Genomic DNA, 21,356 nt, shown 5'->3' with positions numbered 1-21,356 from the left:
CGAGCTGCCTCTATGGTCCCAATAGGTTTAAAAGAAAGTAGTGTTGGCCGGTTTAGGATCGGTGATTGGCTGATAGAACACATAAAACGCTAGGAGAATTTAAAAGTGAAACGGACAATGAACATTTTTAAAGTTATTTAAATAAATATGTAAATTACTGACAATATATCGCACATTAATTAATCACAATAATGCGTAGCACTTCATAAAGGGGCTACTTATTTTCTTTGCCCGCTTGGTTGGCAAGACGTATTTTGTAAATTTCCGCCAAATTCCTAAATTACCAGTATTGTTAAAGCAAAGAAAAGGAAGATTAATAATATTATTCTGGCTCAACTAGTTTAAATTTCGGTTAGAAAATTACTACCTACTAAATTGTTGTTGGTAATAGATAAAACTATTTCATAAGGTGTGTGTAAGCTTACCTAATTAATTTGTGTGCATACATGTGATTTATGTCTAAATAATTATTTTCAGTTATTTACATCATTCAGAAAATGACGGTTTGCAATAATGGTTATACAATTTGTCAGATTAACAGCTACGTAATATTACGATTCTTTTATCTTCCGGTGTTTTAGACAACGTGAAAATTGTGTACGATTATTGGAAAAATATTCCAACGAATAAGTTACTGAAAGTGTTGAGGTGTCATTAAATATCAAATAGCCTAATAAATACAAATTTGAGACGAATTGGCTTACGTGATACAATTATATTCTCAAAACAGTCGAGCAATCGTTTTAACTCCGTGAAGTAAACTGATAATGTCACAGCATAGGCTGCGTCTTTTGAAAAACCATTTAAAACGTTTGAAGTGTGAAACTTAAAAATATAACGTTGTTATTGTTACTGATTTCAAATCAAAACGGGAGGAAAAATATAAACTGTATGAAACATTGAAACTGAAATGAGCTGAAAACGCGAAATAAGTTATTCTTCTTGAACCCTACCTATCTATAGACTGTCATCGTCATAATATGAACCTTTTTATAGGTACTTACAGCTCGATTCAGCGTTTTTGGCCCTTGTCCTTGGTTGTTTGGCTAGTGAGCGAACTGTCTATTGCGTCATAAGAAAGAAATTTAATCACAACATGCATTGGAGGGGAAGAGGATGAACGCATATATCTTGCTCGTAGCTATGGGACATTCATGTCAAGCAAATATAAGTCATCATGACATTGTTTAGTCAACAGATATAATGGTTATAGTGACGGGACGTGTGGAAGAATATTGTGTTTTAAGACGGAGTGTACCGCGACATAAGAAAGAAGCTTTAGGTGTTAGGACTGTTTGGCCTGACGTGTGTGACCCAGTCCGCCAGTAGTGATGAGTAACTCGCAATTAGTCTATTTACATTTTGCACACCCCTGAATCAAGCACTCTCCATTCGACAGATAAGTTTATTATGAAACGGGATATTAGTTTTTTTAATGTGAACAAATTCTATTTCAATTAGGCCTAATTCAATAATGTCTCATAAAAATAACCAACCGATTAGTCTTCTCTGGACTGCCTAGACAGGCTGGCCTTTTTTTTTTCTCTTGTACGGAGGAGGGACCCGAAGGCTTACACTGCAGCCTGAGATTTATAGTGCTTACCACTCCTATTCTTGTGAATGAGAGTAGCCGAACGGCCGCGCTCTTGTACAAGCACAGCATGCCGCACCGTGAACTTAACCCAGGCTATTGTATGGATGATGGTGATTTGTGAATTAATTATGGCAAAATGAGTCCGAGGTCCAACGCTGAAAGTTACCCAGCAATTCTGCTTCAATTGGTTGAGGGAAAACCCCAACCAGGATTTGAACACGGGCCCGTTCGTTTCATAGCCAGACGTGCTGACCATTACTCCACAGCGTTGGACCAGCGCCGGCCTTAGAAGTTGAGGGGCCAAATTTTTCGAAAAATTATTTGAGGGGGGGCATGTTCACAGACAAGGTCTGTAGAATCTATACCGGTAAACATAGTTTATTACAGACTTATGTCTTTATTATACAAAAAAATGAATCAAGATATGCATTTGGAAAGTGTGTGCGATTTCATGCAAAGTAAGCGTACAAGTAAACAAACAAAATAATATGTTGATTAGACCTAACTTGTCCACCACTGTGGAGTAACAGCACGTCTGACCGTGACACGAGCGGGTCAGGGTTCAAATCCTGATTGGGACAAGTTATCTGGTTGGGGTTTTTCCGGGGCTTACCCTCAATCAAATGAAGCAGAATTGCTGGGTAAATTTCGTCGTTGAACGTCGGATTCATTTCGCCATCATTAATTCACATATCACCATCATCATCATCATCATCATCAATCATCATCATCATAGCAGGGGCGTAGTTAGGCCTAGGCAGACTAGGGCGACAGATTTGAAGGGGTGGTTTTTAAGCTATCATTTAATTTTTTGTGTACTTAATTTTTAAATTTTATTCATCACTCTTCAAGAGTAGGTAAATTAACTTAAACGCACAATGAAAAGGATAAGAATAATATTGGCAACAATCAGTTCAAATTTAATCAACGGTCTGTCAACGGAAAAAAAATGGCAGTTTTTCAATAATAGTGTCACAGTGCGATTATAGCATTTTTTTCAATGTTATGCCCTTTCACCGTCAGAATATCATGTGATAACCTTAAAAACTTAGTGGTATTATAATACTACGATATGTTAGGAAGTCAAATCTCGTTGCTCGCTATCATAAGCTTTATGATGAGAAAAGCCGCTAACTCTGTCATAAGAAAAGCCAGTATTAACTATTAATACTCAATTTCAGACTTCAATTCAAACAAAAATACTGATATACTTATAGCCATTGTAGCAGCCGGACGCATGACAGTTAAGTTTAATTTGAAATGGTAAACAGTGCAGTTGTTTTGTACCTCGGTGAATTATATTTTAATATTCATTATAATGTGTGACACTCGGTAAAAGCTAAGTGGTTCTCAATACCGGAAACTCGCGAAATACAAGGCAATAAAAAAAGAGGAAATTGTGAGAAAGAGTGCAAAAATAGATGCTATTTAAAAAAACAAACACTGTCAGCTTGTTCCAGTTCGTCCCCAGATGCATCAGAATATAATAATAATAATAATAATGATAATAATAATAATAATTCATTTACTCTGATGGAGTTAAGATCATCAGGTCTTCTCTGCCATACCACCAGAAATGCAATGCAAATAATGTGGCAAACAGGTCCGAAAATAGTGGAGTAAGTGGATTGTCTGAGTCAGGCATTTCAACAATATTATCGCCGCGCTCTCATGGTTAAGATTCGGCAGGTCTTTGAGCGGCCTCGTGCATAACATTCGGTAGGTCTTTGAAATTTAATTATATTGTGAATTTATTTCAACTCAACAATAGGATTTTATTCTTCCAACAATAATTCCTTTCTACAATTCACCTTAAACGCTCTCGTCAACAATAGAATTTTCACTCAACACAGTATTCGTTATAGCACTCCACTGACGGCAATGACAATTTACTTGGACTATTACGAACAACAATGAACTGTTAATCTTAACTAATATTTACAAATCAGAACCATCAGTTCTCAGTTCACAGTTCTTCTAGCTCAGTCACTCGAGTTCACAGTATCTCGAACCACAGACCTTCAGAGACAGTTCACTGTACTCGAACTCAGGTCCCTCCAACTGCGGTCCACTGCACTCGAACTCAGGCCTTCGGATGCTGATACAGTTGCGGACGCACACTCGAGTCGAACTCCGGTACACAAGACTGGCTTGCTTGCTCTGGCTTTCTCACTGACTGGCTGACTAATCAACTGAAAACTGCTCGAGTTCGCTGGCGTTTCTTCTTTTATAGCGAAATCATAGTTGCGAGAAATTTCTACAGGTGTGCAGAGAATTATCTGGATATCTCCACTTCGACGGACTTCTCGAAGAGTCGGGAGGGTCCGTCCCCCCTTTACTCCGTACGCAGCAGTTGCGCGCGCACTCTCTCTCCACTCTCTCGCCGCGTAGGCCCTTTCCCCTTTCCCTGCCGCGCGCCGTCCCGCAGTGCTCCGTGAAGCCCGCGCGGTCTGCTCTCTTGCGGGACGCTGGTCGTGAGTTCGAATCTCACGTCGCTGTCACAATATTATTGTTTTCAATTTCTTATGTCGCCGCTCCAATCACTCGCCTCAATTTCAATATTGCAACCAATAAGCTGCTGCCATTATTAAATGACACCTACTTGTCTAATCCACGTGGACTGAAACCGAGGTTGCAATGTCTTGTGCTGAGGACGAACATTAAGGTATATGATTAAAGAGTTAAGAATGTCAACGTACTCGTATATGAAATAATAATAATAATAATAATAATAATAATAATAATAATAATAATAATAATAATAATAATAATAATAATAGCCATTTAACAATATAACAAACTAGTGCTTATTCCTATCGAGGAAGTAGACGTAACAACGTGACGCATAGAGTGAAACCTACAGAGCAACAATCGGTCTGCAAAATTATGTTTTAAAAGTACACTGCACGTTATTATATGATGCCGACATGTTAACTATGAGGCCGCGGCGATAGAATCAATTATTTCAGTTGATCCAAATGACGCATAGGGCAAATGAAGATAGTGATCCAATTTCTGACGATTCTGCAAAGTAGATAAACATTAGGCAATTCCTTCGCGATGATATCGCTAAACAAGGTTACGTTGCACAAAATATGGACAGTGATTGTGATTTTAGAAATTCATGCAGGCAATATACAGGGTGTTTCAAAAATACGGGGCATAATTTCAGGTATGTATTTCCCACATGTAGACAATCAAAATAGTTCATTACAACATGTGTCCGGAAATGCTTTATTTCTGAGTTATGGCCTTCACAACATTGAAATTCACCGGAACCATACCTCATGTTTTAGAAGATACTCCACTGATCGATCGTCAACACATTCACTTCTTGCATGATGGCGCTCCTGCACACTTCAGTCGTACGGCTCGCCAGTACATGGATCGAAGGTTTCCTGATGGATGGATAGGTAGAGGTGGTCCAATTGCTTGGCCTCCACGCTCACCTGATCTGAACCCTCTCGATTTCTACTTGTGGGGCCATTTAAAATCATTGGTTTATTCGTCTCCGGTGCCTGATTTGGAATCCCTTCGGAATCGAATTGTGGCATGTTCTGAGGACATACGCAATACTCCTGGAGTCTGGGATCGTGTTCGCAGGTCAATGAGACATCGATGTGAGGTCTGTATTCAAGCAGGAGGTGTACATTTTGAACATCTTCTGTAATGACAACGACCTGCGGAAAGAAAAACGTTCCGGTGAATTTCAATGTTGTGAAGGCCATAACTCGGAAATGAAGCATTTCCGGACACATGTTGTAATGAACTATTTTGATTGTCTACATGTGGGAAATACATACCTGAAATTATGCCCCGTATTTTTGAAACACCCTGTATACTGACTTTCCGAGATACTTAAATAAAGGTTCGTTTCTCAGAACCCTGAAGAATGACGAGAAAGAATAAATACAGTTTTTAGTACAGAGGTTCTGGTTAATATGTACATCTATTATCAGGCAGTACACCTCACTTGACGATATGTGTCAGAAGAAGAACAAATATTGTTTGTATACAACTGAAGTCTGACTAGTGTAATAAGTAGCTAGTGGGCGATGTGTGCAATGGAGGGGGAAAGTAACTGGCCACCCTACCCCATTATCTCCTGGTCTAGTTTCCTTACAAGCGGTGCCTTCTTGGTATCACTTGTGAGGTTCAGACCTGTCTTCGGACAGTTGACCAAACAACATAAGTGGATTCAAGCATAATATTCAGAATTCTTGCTCTAACCAGCAGAATTGGAAGTGATCAGAAGTAGTAATTAATAGTTCGGATAATATGAATGCAGCAGCAATATACATAGGAATTTTAATGATTTTGGTCACACCTACAATAGTTGCATTTATTTGTTACTCTTCTACTATTATTCTGTATCTCTTGTCACGTACAGGTTGGCTGTGCTGGTCAGGATGAAAATTACATTTTGCACAGATGTGGATAAAACAGTTCTTATCTCTACCCTCGAAAAGAGGGGCTGGGTACAGGTTACTTCTGAAGAGAAGTGGAATTTCTATTGGTACGGTAATTACATTTAAATGTTTAAATTTCTGTAACTGTGAATTATTTAAGAACAACTCCGGTACAATATAGCCTAATTACCTGCATAATCATATAGGCTGATTGAGTGGAAGAACATATTTATTTTTAACTTTCTCTGACATTCATGTTTTACAATCCAGTTTTTTAATGTGCAATCATACACAATTCTTGCAGTAATAAAACAAATTTTGTGCAATATTAAAAAGTACAGGGACATTATTTTATTTTTACTTAAATTTTTATTGTAGCTGAGTTTTTGAATGTACTTCACTCCCACCCCTTCTACCAATGAAGTTCCAACTGTCCTCCACACAGAACCAAGGCCGCATATAGTAAGCAGTACTGAGTTAGTAAGTATAGTACGTTCCAGTGACGAAAGAGCGTTCAATATTGAATCATATTTTCGCACAGGTACTGTACGTTTGCCTACGTCGCATCCCGATTTACCCCACCTGCTTCTGTTCGCCCCTCTGTAAAAGCTGGGCTGTCTTGGCTCTTTTCTGAAAATATTAATTTATGTTAGGAATTGGACGTTTACATAATATTATACAACCGTTTAAAATAACTTAAATAAAAGGGCCTCGTAAAGTAATTAACTTTTTTTTTTCAAATTTCAAATTCAAATTTATTTACAATTTACAATTTAACTGTTACGTGATTTCCCCCTTTCTACGATCCTGCGGCATAACCACTTGGACGGACAGTAGATAACATGTCCGAGTAATTTTATCTGTGCGGGTCGGGCAGAAGTGAAGATTGAATTTACAGTACGTAAGGTACTCTTTTATAGAGTAGGTACAGAATTATTTCAACATGAGTTACTAGTACGAAGGACGAAACTGCAAATTGGAATTAGATGCAATAGTTTGAATTGCGATAATATGCACAAAAGAACTGAAGCCTGTATCGAAATGAACGGCCACCATTTTAAAAAATGTGTTTAAATATTTATATTATGATTATTTTCAATTTAACTTCTTTCTCTATATTGTACGCTAATGTGCTATAGACAGTATAATATACATTGCATTTGAATACGTTTGCATGGATAACTCAGTTCGTGAGTAAAAACACTTATTCTTAATACTGTACTGTATTTTGATTAAACAAAAACCGAATGAAAATTATCGAATTCAAAATCGCGATATTTCCTAGTTTACGTAAATGGATGTACTACTTTTCTTCCGTCCTATACCTAGTAAAGTGATTTGTTTGTGTTTTACGCCAGTATCATCGAACTACAGTCGTGGAAGGGGGTAGCAAACTGTGTTTCCGGTTCTCTAAAGGTATAGCCAGGTTAATATTAAAAATGTTAGTAAAAATAAAATGATGTCCCTGGACAACAGAATACGTGAAAACAAGAGTCTAGTATTCATGAAAATTTACATTGAATAAGTTATTTGATACAATTACAAAGTAAAAGTAAGTTAATATAGCCTAAACAAATATAACAGAATTATGTTAAAGTAATGTGAAAAATTATCTTGTAGGCCTAAGATCGTTATTATCTTAGAACTTGTTATTCTTTGTTGTTGTGGCGTTATCCTCCAGGCTATAGACCATCATGCCATTCTCTTCTTCCGAACAGAGAGGAGGCAAAACAAAATATGAAGCGTGCAGCCACAGTCTAGTATATACAGTCACGAAGATCAATACGTAGTAAATATGCATCCATAGATAGTTGCTAACCATTAGGATCGCTAATATCGCCTCATTACAGACAAGGCAAAATAGTACCGGCACAGTCAATTGTTCCTAGCACCCTCAAAACTCAAGCTTCGTGACTGTATATACTAGACTCTGGTGCAGCCAAGATCATCCGGAATTTCTTCCATGGCGAATATTGCGTAATGAACTACAAGAAGTTTCTTCCGGTGTTATAACTTGTTTGCCCGAGGGGAAATTTTAAAGAAATCGGTCCGATGGGAGAGATGTGATCAATCCCCAAATCCGGCGTCACTAGAATATCTGTTTGAGATTCCCGACGGGTACAAAAAAAAACTCTTCAGCTTCAGGATGAGATATTTCTATTGTTTGGCTGATATCTAGAGAAATATAGTAATGAAGGCCAGATAATTATATTTAGTACTGAAGAAAACTTGCAATTTGTAATGAAAAGCACGAGTAGTTTCATAAATAAAATGCAGAATGCTAGCATACAGTAGCGTGCAAATTAATCCGAACAACGTAATTACTTATGCAAAAACACTCAAACGGGATAAGAAAAAAGGATCTAAGACATACCTCAGTAATCTATGTGGCCTCCCTTGTTCCTAATAACAGCTCTGAGACGATTTGGCATGGATTCCACTAGTTTCCCACAAGTATTCTTCATTTCTTCATCGCGAAACCATACACCAATGAGGGCAGAAATCATCTTCTCCTTTGTAGAACAATCCATTTTTTGCATTCTTCTTTTGCAAATTGACCACAAGTTCCCAATGGGATTGATGTTGGGTGAGTTGCCTGGCCAGGGAAGTACCTGAATATTCTTCTTGTTGAAGAATTCTGTAGTTTTTCGAGACGTATGGCATGGTGCCAGGTCTTGTTGGAACACACCTCTGCCATCCGGAAATGATTTTTGCAGCTGGGGTACGATTCTGGTTTCCAATAAGTGAATACATTTGTCAGAATTCATCATTCCCTTAATAGGTATTAATGCTCCAGGCTCTTCATGTGTAAAACAACCCCAAAACATTACTTTAGGGGGGTATTTGGGTGCTTGTTGGAGATGAACTGCTGTCACTTTTTCGGATCCTTTCCGTACGTAAGAAACACGGTGGCCATGGACCTCGAAATGAGACTCATCGGAAAAAATTACATTCTTCCAGTCATTCACTGTCCAATGTTGATGTAATTTTGCCCACATTAAGCGTTTTTTGCACATAACAGGGGTTAGCAGTTGCTTCTTACGAGCCCTTCGTCCAGCTTCCAAAAGCCTACGCCGCACTGATGTGACGTGAATATTCGCCCCACTGGTAGCCATTAACTCGCGGGTTAAGTCGACAGCAGTTAGTCTAGGATTTAATTTACTTTTCCTGACAATTAAACGATCATCTGCAGGTGAAGTCTTCCTTTTCCGGCCACAGTTTCCTTTTTTCTGGGGTATGATGGATCCAGTCTCCCTGTATCGTTTTATGATCGAATTAACAGTAGCCAAACCGATGTGACATTCTGCAGCAATTTGCCTCTGTGTCATAGAAGAATGCTCTGCTAATGTTATAATTTTAGACCGTTTTCGTGGAGTTGTATCCATTTGTGAAGACGACAGAATGTATACAGGATTGCAGTATTAAGTCTTCAACACAACTGAAATGCTTATAAGTATAAAAAAGACAGGCAAAATGTCACATATTGTAAAAAAAATAATGACAGACCTTCAACAATGGAATTACACGTACTACAGGTGTCAATTAAAGCGGTATGAGCAGCTGTGAGGCCAACAATGACAGAAAATGTAAAAATATGTCGCGTTCGGATTAATTTGCACGCTACTGTATTCATCCAAAAAGATCAGAGCGAAACCACCTCTTCTAAATTCAACATAAAATCCAGAAGTCCTCTGCAAAATCAAAAAGAATAAAATTAAACTATGTTTTATTTAACGATGCTCTCAACTGCCGAGATTATATCAGCGTCGGCGATGTGCATGGGCCGGGATCGAACTCGCAACCTCTGGCACTGAAGGCCAGCACTCTACCGACCGTGCCACCCAGGCCGACTCAAAAGGAATATCATTGGTTTCTACAAAATAAATTATTCATAGGAATATTTTTGTGTTCCACAAATAATACCTTGAAGATGATTACTTCCAGTAGCGTATGCAGAATCTTGTCAAGGATCATTACTAAGCTCCGTATTCCAGCTACCTAAAGACTGAAGTTAAAGACACAATGAGTGTATTGTACGCCGAACACAGGTAATGCAACGGATAAGAATGTAAACAAACAGGTCGTCGCTGCGTGTCCGTGGAGTACAGTCAACTTTCGACATTCTGAAGCTATATTAATAAACACATGCTTGAGCCGTGATGTTCATTTTCGGCGTGATCTTTGCAGTGAATAATAACATGCATTCGTAAGTTACGAAATTGTAATATATGCGGCTATCACTTTAAATGATTTTGTATTCTTTCAATAGCGTATTACGTTATTGGTGCATGTTGTAGTACAAGATATTCCTATTGTCTGATATTTTTCGTGTTTCATTAGGATATTGCATGTTGCTTATCACTGAAATCCCACTAATTTTCTACGTACATTTCTAGAAATTCACTAAAATGTAGATTATTTAATTTATTAATTGAGATGTTGGCACTTAACATCATGGTAGGCTACACAAATCCATGTTAAACGTCGAGTTAATATCTTCATTATTTTCAGATTGTGATGGCACTGGTTCTTTTGGATTACGTCCAGTACACTTTCCGTGTCGTTTCGTATTGCAGTATCCTTCAGTGCACTGTTCTTGTCACTGTTACGTTTATTTTACACAATTTATATGTAATGTTTTGTATATTGACAGTGAAAATATTAGTTCAAATATCTTCAACTATGCCCTGCAATATTACATTCTTGAGCGTCTTACCTAAGGCATTTTACCTCTCCAATGAACCTTCCATCAGCCACGAAGATGTAGTTATTTAAATAATACGACTAGTAAAAGCAGTGATCGATAAGACTACTCACTATAATTGCGTCCCGGTTTTGACTATCTAGATGAAGAGGGCAGAGGGTGCGTAACTATTTTGAATACGAACGTATCTGTACCTGTGCTGTGACGTCACATATACTTCGAATAAGGCAGCTGGAATACGGAGCCTAATCATAACTCATTATTAAAATTGTTTACAATTTATATTATGGGTATTTTAAATTTTGTCATTATTATTATTATTATTATTATTATTATTACTTACTTACTTGCTTACTGGCTTTTAAGGAACCCGGAGGTTCATTGCCGCCTCACATAAGCCCGCCATTGGTCCCTATCCTGAGCAAAATTAATCCATTCTCTATCATCATATCCCACCTCCCTCAAATCCATTTTAATATTATCTTCCCATCTACGTCTCGGCCTCCCCAAAGGTCTTTTTCCCTCCGGCCTCCCAACTAACATTCTATATGCATTTCTGGATTCGCCCATACGTGCTACATGCCCTGCCCATCTCAAACGTCTGGATTTAATGTTCCTAATTATGTCAGGTGAAGAATGCAATGCGTGCAGTTCTGTGTTGTGTAACTTTCTCCATTCTCCTGTAACTTCATCCCTCTTAGCCCCAGATATTTTCCTAAGCACCTCATTCTCAAACACCCTTAATCTCTGTTCCTCTCTCAAAGTGAGAGTCCAAGTTTCACAACCATACAGAACAACTGGTAATATAACTGTTGTATAAATTCTAACTTTTAGATTTTTCGACAGCAGACTGGATGATAAAAGTTTCTCAACCGAATAATAACAGGCATTTCCCATATTTATTCTGTGTTTAATTTCCTCCCGAGTATCATTTATATTTGTTACTGTTGCTCCCAGATATTTGATATTTGAACTTCTCCACCTCTTCAAAAGATAAATTTACAATTTTTATATTTCCATTTCGTATAATATTCTGGTCACGAGACATAATCATATACTTTGTCTTTCCGGGAATTATTATTATTATTATTATTATTATTATTATTATTATTATTATTATACTGTGTTCTAATAGAACATATTTATGAATATCCTTATACAGTCTTTAAAACGTAATTTTTTCATAGCCATCCCATTTTTAACAAACAAGTTAAATTTCATATTGTGTCAGCTTCATTTTATTACAAGGTCGGTACTAGGCGGTAGGTATCTTTATAATAAAGATAGGATTGTTATAATTCGAACGTGCCGCAGCACCAAGCACGGGGCACGGTGATCTAGTGGCTACAGTGCTGGACTTATAATCCTGTGGACCCGGTTCGATCCCCGGCGCATCCCCAATTTATAATATGTGTTGGGTAACACAGGGGTTTTCTCCGGGAGATCCGGTTCCCCTGTGGCATCGCAACAAATCTCCATAATCATCTCATCGCGGGTGTAGCGTAGGTCTATATCAGCCTCCTGTGGCGCACTCTGGGCAAGGACTCTGTCGGTAAAAAAAAATATATATTGAAGGAGAGGTAGGAGGACTACGCCTTATGTCGATGCAGATTTTGTTAGTCTGACAGTGAAAAATTAGAGAAGGGAAATGATCATGGATAAAAAAAATACTAATAGGCCTATATACAGGGACATCATTTTATTTTTACTAACATTTTTAATATTAACCTGGCTATACCTTTACAGAACCGGAAACACCGTTCGCTACCCCCCCTTCCACGGCTGGAGTTCGATGATACTGGCGTAAAACACAAACAAATCACTTTACTAGGTATAGGATGGAAGAAAAGTACTTCATCCATTTACGTAAACAAGGAAATATCGCGATTTTGAGTTCGATAATTTGCATTAGGTTTTTGTTTAATCAAAATGCAGTACTGTATTAACAATAAATGTTTTTACTCACGAACTGAGTTATGCATGCCAACGTATTCACTATGCAGTGTATAATATACTGTCTACAACACATTAGCGTACTATTTAGAGAATGAAGTTAAATTAAAAAAATAATCATAATATGGATATTTAAACACATTTTTAAAATGGTGGCCATTCATTTCGATACAAGCTTCAGTTATTTTGTGCATATTATCGCACTATAGACTATTGCATCTAATTCCAATTGCCAGTTTCGTCCTTCGTACTAGTAACTCATGTTGAAATAATTCTGTACCTACTCTATAAAAGAGTACCTTACGTACTGTAAATTCAATCTTCACTTCTGCCCGACCCGCACAGATAAAATTACTCAGACATGCTATCTACTGTCCGTCCAAGTGGTTATGCCGCAGGATCGTAGAAAGGGGGAAAACACGTGATAGTTAATTACTTAACGAGGCCCTTTTATTTAAGTTATTTTAAACAGTTGTATAATATTACGTAAACGTCCAATTCCTAACAGAAATTAATGTTTTCAGAAAAGAGCTAAGACAGCTCAGCTTTTAGAGAGGGGCGAGCAGAAGTAGGTGGGGGAAATCGGGATACGACGTAGGCAAACGGACAGTACCTGTGCGAAAATGTGATTCAATACTGAAAGCTTTTTCGTCACTGGAAAACGCGAACATATTTCTGGAACGTACTATACTCACTAACTCAGTGCTGTTTACTACATGCGGCCTTGATTCTGTCTGGAGGACAGTTGGAACTTCATTAGTAGAAGGGCTGGGAGTGAAGTACATTAAAAAACTCAGGTACAATAAAAATTGAAGTAAAAATAAAATGATGTCCCTGTATATGTTAAGTTCAAAGGGGAAGGTTTCAAACCCGGTAACCCCTCTTGCGTACAACCCTGATTACTTCTATTTTTTTTATAGATACCACGTTAAAGGTTAGTCTCCCTATATTTTAGTCAATAATGTATGCTGTAATATCCATGCTTTTTAATTGTTACTAACAGTCCGTTATTCGGAATTGAGTTTCGAAAGAATGACTTTTGGAATTTTATTTTCGGAAAACTGAAAGTAGGATTTAAAGCCTTTCGGAAAAATGATCATTTAGAAAAATTGTTTCGGAAAAGTGTGCAGGAATCTGTTTATGAAAAATTCACAGGTTATATATTAGCTATAATCAAGAACCTTGGGTAAATGTAGGGGATCTTGTATCTGGAATATAGCCTATAGGCCTACTATGACACTTAAAATAATCACAATAGATCTCATAATTATTACTGGAGTTATTGAGTAGAAATCTGATTATACGAATTTGCGTTGTAGGCCTATGCTTTGTAATTTAGCAAAGTTATTTCTTATTATATAATTTCACACTATAGAATATAGATGCATAACGGTACCGGTATTCAAGTTTGGGTGGTCGTATTTTTATCACTATCTCTGTGTTACGTCACATTTATGGCGGAAAGGAAAGTTGTAATGCTTTTCAATACGCTGACGCCGATGTTGTAAAATAAGCCACTTGAAATTTAACGGCCGCTGTATTACTTTTTATAGTCTATTTTCTTGAACTGCCATTTAAAAGGTAAACAAACAATGACGAATATTTAGAGCACTGCATGCCCTGTTATTTTTAAAAACACATTCGCTATATAGGCTTAATAGGGTGACTAGATTTTAAAAATTAAAAAACGGGACACTTATTAAAGTTGACATGAACAACATTTTATCTAAAAATTCATTATTATTTGTGTTTATATAATGTCAGTGAGCAGTAAGGTCCAGTTTAATTTATTTTAAAATAATAAATAGGTACTACACACATACACTGTTTACAATAACTACTAGGCTATAATCATATTATGCACGTACATAATGAAATAGCATGGATACTTGGCTTAAGTCATTGTTGATTAATTTTTTTATATTGCAACTAGTCTGGATTAATTAGATTAACTTATCTGTTTAAAAATACTTCAAGTTAATTGGACCTTATGTTATATCCATCTCACTGTATTCTGAACTTGTTTCATAACAAAACTGTTTGCCTCAAATTACTTTTTAACTATTTTAACATTCTCCATGGAGATCAATAGTACCGGCACAGTCTATTGTTCCTAGCACTCTCACAACTCAAGCTTCGTGACTGTATATACAGGGACATCACTTTATTTTTACCAACATTTTTAACATTAACCTGGCTATACTCGGAAACACTGTTTCCCCCTCCCATTACAAGAGTTTGATGTTACTAGTGCAATATGTAAACAAATCATTTTACTAGGTATAGGAGGAGAGAAAAGTAGTGTATCCATTTATGTTGTAGGCAAATACGATATTACGATTTTCAGTTTGATCATCACTTTTACGGAGTTCATCAAAATACAGTAGAGTAGTAACATTTTTTTTCAAAAACTCAACTTTTCAGGCGGCTATGTTCGTTATGTAATGTCTACTTTATTTAGCATATTAATTATTGATGTTATCATACAATATAGAGAATGCATTTAAATTGAGGGGATCATAAGTAAAGGGCTGTAAGTGCACTTAAGTTACTTTTGAGAAAATGGGGTTTAAATATTTAAGCTTTCGTAAAATCGGTGAAATTTTTTATTTAAATTTTAATGTGTGATGCGATTAAAATATCCCTTTGCCACTAAAATTTTAGATACTTTTGCTTACACTGGATGCACTTTACAAATATGTCACTAGCATTCCTTTGCTTCTAGCCACCTCAATTCAAAAAAAGCTAATCTGAATTTTTAAACAAGTTGCTGAAAATGGTTGCCGTTCATTACAATGCAGGCTTCAATTCAGTACGCATATTATTAAAAACATTTTGAAGCATATTCTCTGAAATTGAATTGATCGTTTCTTGAATATAATTTTTAGTAAGATATTATTAATATAGGTTCTTTCTTCTATAGAAAACGCAATCATATTTATGAAACACACTATACACTGCAGTGTTTACTTCACTGCTTGAAGACTTCGAATGCAACAGCGGCCGTAAGTTTGTGTGTCTGACGGGAGCAAGGACATTAGTGAAGGGGTGAGAGTGAAGTGCATTCAGAAATGCAGATACAATAAAAATGCAAGTAAAAATAAAATGATGTCCCTGTACTAGGTTGTGATGTTACTGTAATTTCGCTCTTTCCATAGTGCTTCCTCACCCGTAGACCCCACAGGCATCACGTCATCATTACTGTCACAGGATGCATTTATTGGTTCTTCAGTGTTTTCATCACTGAAGTTATAATCGAAATCATTGTTTGCGTCTAAAATTTCTTCTACATCTTTCGCTGTCAAATTTTCTGCTAGCACACATTTACTACTTTGAAACTTAGAAAGACTTTCACATGCAGTCATGACTCTGGCTTTATGACACAACGGAATGTAAGCAGACATTTGGGGAAGAGTAGCGAGAACTGATAAATACCGTGACTGTGTCAGGTCAGTGAAAGAAGTCTCTGTCTCAAACTGCTCTCTTCAGCACACTGCCGTGTCCTGGCTCTCTCGAGTCTCTCGTTCTAAACACTGCTCTTGACTATAGTACAATCAAGGAGACATGAAAAGTTGATCACACTCATACGCAAATGACTTTACATACATCAGAGGGTCTTTTAGAAAAGAACTGAAAAACATTTTGCGATATATATATATATATATATATATATATATATATATATATATATATATATATATATATATATATATATATATATATATATATATACGTTACTGTATCACATAGAAGAGCAATGGTTAATTAATTTCAAGTGGAAAATGTCCCGTAACACATCACTTTTTATTCCATGAAAAAGTAATGAAATTTGTAGGAGATACAAGCATTTTTCTACATCCTCCCCGTTTTTAAATCCCTATTCGCCAACACACTAGTGGCGCTGGGATTTAAATGGCCATCAGTTAAGAGGTTAATAATAATAATAATAATAATAATAATAATGATGATTTATTTTAATAATAATAATGATTTATTTTAGCTGGCAGAGTTAAGGCCGTAAGGCCTTCTCTTCCACTCAACCAGTAAAAAGTATATATATACATATGCATGAACTTACAAAGAACTCAACAATTTGATTTAGATGAGAGTTACATGTGTACAAGGTATAGAGGTTCACTCACGTGTAACAAAATATTTTCGCAACTCATAACTGTAATACTCTTAAGTCTTAACAATAAAGGGGCGTGAAGCCATTCATCCCTCTTTCCACCTGCCTAAGTGGTATTCATTCATTCATAGTTTTCTGCCTAAGGACAGGTCGTTCGCTGCATTCTCCATTATTCCCTCTTCCTCTTCGTCAATAGAGCTATCTCTTGCTCTTCATCTCCGCAAACAATCTCTGTATCTTAATGTTGTGTATCATCTGATACCTTATCATTTCATATAAAGTTTATGATAACTACCTATGTGAATTATTTATATTTATGTTTATTTATAGTTAGAATCAATTTTACGCAGTGAGAGAAGTGGGGGAAAAAACCAGAGGTGGTATGCTAACTCCAAGATTTTCTCCTGGCATACCTCGATTTAAGAAAGGCATACCCCCTCCCTTACAACATACACATTATATAATTGTTTCGTGCAATCAGTAACGCGAATCTTTGAAGCTTACGCAACACATTAAATTTCTTAATAAAATAATTTCAAGTTTCTTCAGTTGTTTACTAGATTATTTTGCAGGGTTTACTGAGACTTATTATTTAAAATAATGTTAAAGTTTCAAAGGCGCCTTACGTAAATATTACTAAACAGTGCAACAACAAAAATGACATAGTCACTAAATTAGCAACAATGGCCACCAAAAGCCATAGACCATAGCCTTATGTATTTGAAATACTACCGTTGTAAGCATTCCAGGGGTTGACTTATCAAATAAACATGTCTAAATACACGTTGAGGTTGTGGTTTAGATTTACGAAGCAAACAGATATTACTCTTTGCTTTGAAGAAATGTACAGAAATTAATCATTTTATTTTTACCAACATTTTTAACATTAACCTGGCTATACTCGGAAACACTGTTGCCCCCTTCCATTACAGGAGTTTGATGTTACTAGTGCAATATGTAAACAAATCATTGTACTAGGTATAGGAGGAGAGAAAAGTAGTGTATCCATTTATGTTGTAGGGAAATACGATATTACGATTTTCAGTTTGATCATCACTTTTATGGAATTTATCAAAATACAGTAGAGTAGTTACATTTTTTTTTTTTCAAAAACTCAACTTTTCAGGCGGCTATGTTTGTTATGTAATGTCTACTTTATTTAGCATATTAATTATTGGTGTTAACATACAATATAGAGAGTGCATTTAAATTGAGGGGGTCATAAGTAAAGGGCTGTAAGTGCACTTAAGTTACTTTTGAGAAAATGGGGTTTAAATATTTAAGCTTTCGTAAAATCGGTGAATTTTTTTATTTAAATTTTAATGTGTGATGCGATTAAAATATCCCTTTGCCACTAAAATTTTAGATACTTTAGCTTACACTGGATGCACTTAACTCATGTTATTACAAATGTCACTAGCATTCCTTTGCTTCTAGCCACCTCAATTCAAAATAAGCTAATCTGAATTTTTAAACAAGTTGCTGAAAATGGTTGCCGTTCATTGCAATGCAGGCTTCAATTCTTTACGCATATTATTAAAAACATTTTCAAGCATATTCTCTGAAATTTAATTTATCGTTTCTTCAATATAATTTTTTAGTACGATATTATTGATATAGGTTCTTTCTTCTATAGAAAACGCAATCATATTTATGAAACACACTATACACTGCAGTGTTTACTTCACTGCTTGAAGACTTCGAATGCAACAGCGGCCGTAAGTTTGTGTGTCTGACGGGAGCAAGGACATTAGTGAAGGGGTGGGAGTGAAGTACATTCAGAAATGCAGGTACAATAAAAGTGCAAGTAAAAATAAAATGATGTCCCTGTATAAACAATTTTTATGGATAACATTTTTTCAGTGACGATATGTCATTTTTCACTAACGGTATGTTTTCTGACCATAGAAACCAGTGGCGGTCTCACTTCCCTCACTGATTTTACGTTTATTTTGTTCATGTTATTTTATTGCTGTAATTATTGTAATTTTATTGCGTAATTATTGTAGTAATTTTTATTGTAGGAGTTATATATTTTACAGTGCAATCAGTTTTGCTTTTTGCTGGAGTGTAACCAGATCTCGGCGATTAGCAGGAGGGTAAAACAATGAAACAAACCACCATAGAATAATACACAAACAAATTTAAGAGGCTCATTTCTTACCAAATGAGATGTTGAAACTGCCTTTCTTCATTTTCCATACATTTTTCGCATCTCTTTAGGAAATTATTCATCACATTTCCCAGAATCCACTCACAAAATATATGCCTACGTACAGGGTCACCTGGCTGAAGAGCATGTGCGACAGTTATTTTAATACGATCTGAAGTGCAATAATTTAGTAGCCTTTTGCACAGACCCATATGAAAGTCCCACTTGTGTTTTCTTGAAGCCGTCTTCGAACTTCACGAGTTGATTGAGTTAACACATATGAATCGTAAATAAAGACACACTGTGTCATTGTAAACTCACGAGGCATAATACACTTTATGTACCTATACTGTCGAATTAAGAAACGAACAACACAACACACACCCGGGAACAGCTGCGACATTCAGCAAGGTCAAAAGTAAGCAAACAGGCTTGCTACTTCCCTTCAGTGCACGGCAAACGAATGGGGCTCGCTCATAGGAAAAACCCCTCACCACAGGGGAAAGCATAACTGATCGCACTGTATATCACTGCCACCGGGTGTATACCAAATTGCAGTGCTAATAAATAAATACATACATATAATACAATAGAAAAATAAATGTATTGTTTGTATTACAGGGCTGGAATGCACACGTGCCGCAATATCTTTAGTGCTGGTAGTGGCTACAGGATGACTGACAATCAGTACGTACTGCCTTAACTACACACACAAACCAGCAGCGGTGAATATTAGTGAATGCCCTAGAGTGAATTCAGCCCCTTGGGGCAAGACAGTGGTATCCCACAATTGGACGGTGATTAGCAATAGTGATCCAAGCGCCAGAAACTTGTTTCGAGATATTGGCCATTGAAATAAATCTGTTTTTTTTTTTATAAAACATTTTATGCAAGAAGTATTATAATATTCATACTATTACAAAAAATAGCACAAATAATACCAAAAAAGGCTAACTGACTTTTAATAAGAGACCAGCAGTTGAATTAATATTTCAAAGCAAAATAAATACATGAATTTTATGCAATAAACGAATTTTTGCTTAGCAGCAAGATTCAGATATCGCATTCTTGATTTTTTCCGAGTTAAATAATTATTAATTATTAGCCTGCCGTCAACAGATTTGTGCAAATATCTCTTTTTTTTTTTTTTTTTCAAATTGTCGGTTGGTCTATTATTGTGTAACTCCGTCCAATTAATGTAAGCGTTCACTACATCGTATCGCACTCATCGGATGAATCGCACGGATCGGAAAAAGACTATCTTTGCTGTAATTGTTATGTAACCGCGTTCACTACATCGTATCGAACACATCGCCTTTCGGCAAATCCGTCCAAGTTTCTCGGATGGGCAACTTTTCCGATGCGTGCGATCATGGCCTTCTTTAATAAATCAATTTTAATTGGTCAACTGTTACTATTATGTTGTGCCATGTTCAGTGTCGCGCCAAAATGGAAGACAGAAAACTTATTTCGCGTGTAGAAAATTGCGAAGAATTATATAATTTGAGGCGTTCCCATTACAGTAATCAAGTCGTTTCTTGCAAATATATTATGTAACCAATAGTCTATTTCTTTCGTTTCTTCCTCTTCAATTAAGACGCATGAAGCAATTACAAATTCTTATTCGCTAACAGACGTAATTAATAGACCTAATCTCAACTCCTCAGTTTTCAGCAATGTCAATATCGTACGAAGTCATGTTTTAAACAGCTGATAGGGGAATCCGATGAGGCGATGAGGTGGAGCCGTTACAGTGAACGCACTGCACTTAAAATATCCGTTGCGTGCGATTCGTATGAGGAGTGCGATATGATGTAGTGAACGCTTACCTTTATATTTCTACTTCTGAAAGTGTTTTTGCAACAGGAGTAAACAAGCTTTAGGGCCTATGTTCAGAAATTGTGTGAACTGATAACTAAAAGCGGGAAAGCATATTATTATTATTATTATTATTATTATTATTATTATTATTATTATTATTATTATTATTATTATTATTTGTAAGTAATAGCAACCTAAGTTTATGCTGAATACCAGTTTGATGATTACCAACGTGCTCCAAAGGACACAGATGACCTTCTTGCAGGATGAAAATTTCTTCCTACACTAACTGTAAAGAAATGTCTTTCAGAAATTAAAATTAGCTACCGTTATTTCCTTCTTAGAAGTTCATATTTATCAATCATATCTAAATTTATGTATATACAGGGTGTTTCAAAAGTGATAGTCAATAATTTACAGATGAAAAGTAATAATTAACACAAGCAAAAAAGCCCCAATACACATTGGTCCGCAAATTAACCACTGTCGAGATAATGCACATTTTCTGTTGACATTCCTCGCTGACTATGAGCAGATGTGCACACATACCTAACTGAATTCTACCTAAGGCAATGTTCAAAATGCTGTCCATG

General features: G+C 36.3%; 1 protein-coding gene across 1 annotated transcript in view; it reads left to right on the top strand.

Moving 5' to 3' along the window:
• The first annotated feature begins 19,571 nt into the window (after positions 1–19,571).
• The window catches only part of TTLL1B (Tubulin tyrosine ligase-like 1B), a 49,127-nt gene continuing 47,342 nt past the window's right edge, over positions 19,572–21,356 (top strand). Inside the window, exon 1 of the mRNA XM_069819192.1 lies at positions 19,572–19,629. Within this exon, the coding sequence (XP_069675293.1) occupies positions 19,616–19,629 (14 nt within the window). The 5' untranslated portion in view covers positions 19,572–19,615. The remainder of the gene's footprint in view (positions 19,630–21,356) is intronic.

The sequence above is a fragment of the Periplaneta americana genome, chromosome 2 (assembly GCF_040183065.1).
Source record: "Periplaneta americana isolate PAMFEO1 chromosome 2, P.americana_PAMFEO1_priV1, whole genome shotgun sequence".
In the NCBI taxonomy this organism is placed as follows: Eukaryota; Metazoa; Arthropoda; class Insecta; order Blattodea; family Blattidae; genus Periplaneta; species Periplaneta americana.
The sequence above is the reverse complement of the archived record's forward strand: the minus strand, read 5'-3'. Positions and strand labels throughout refer to the sequence as shown.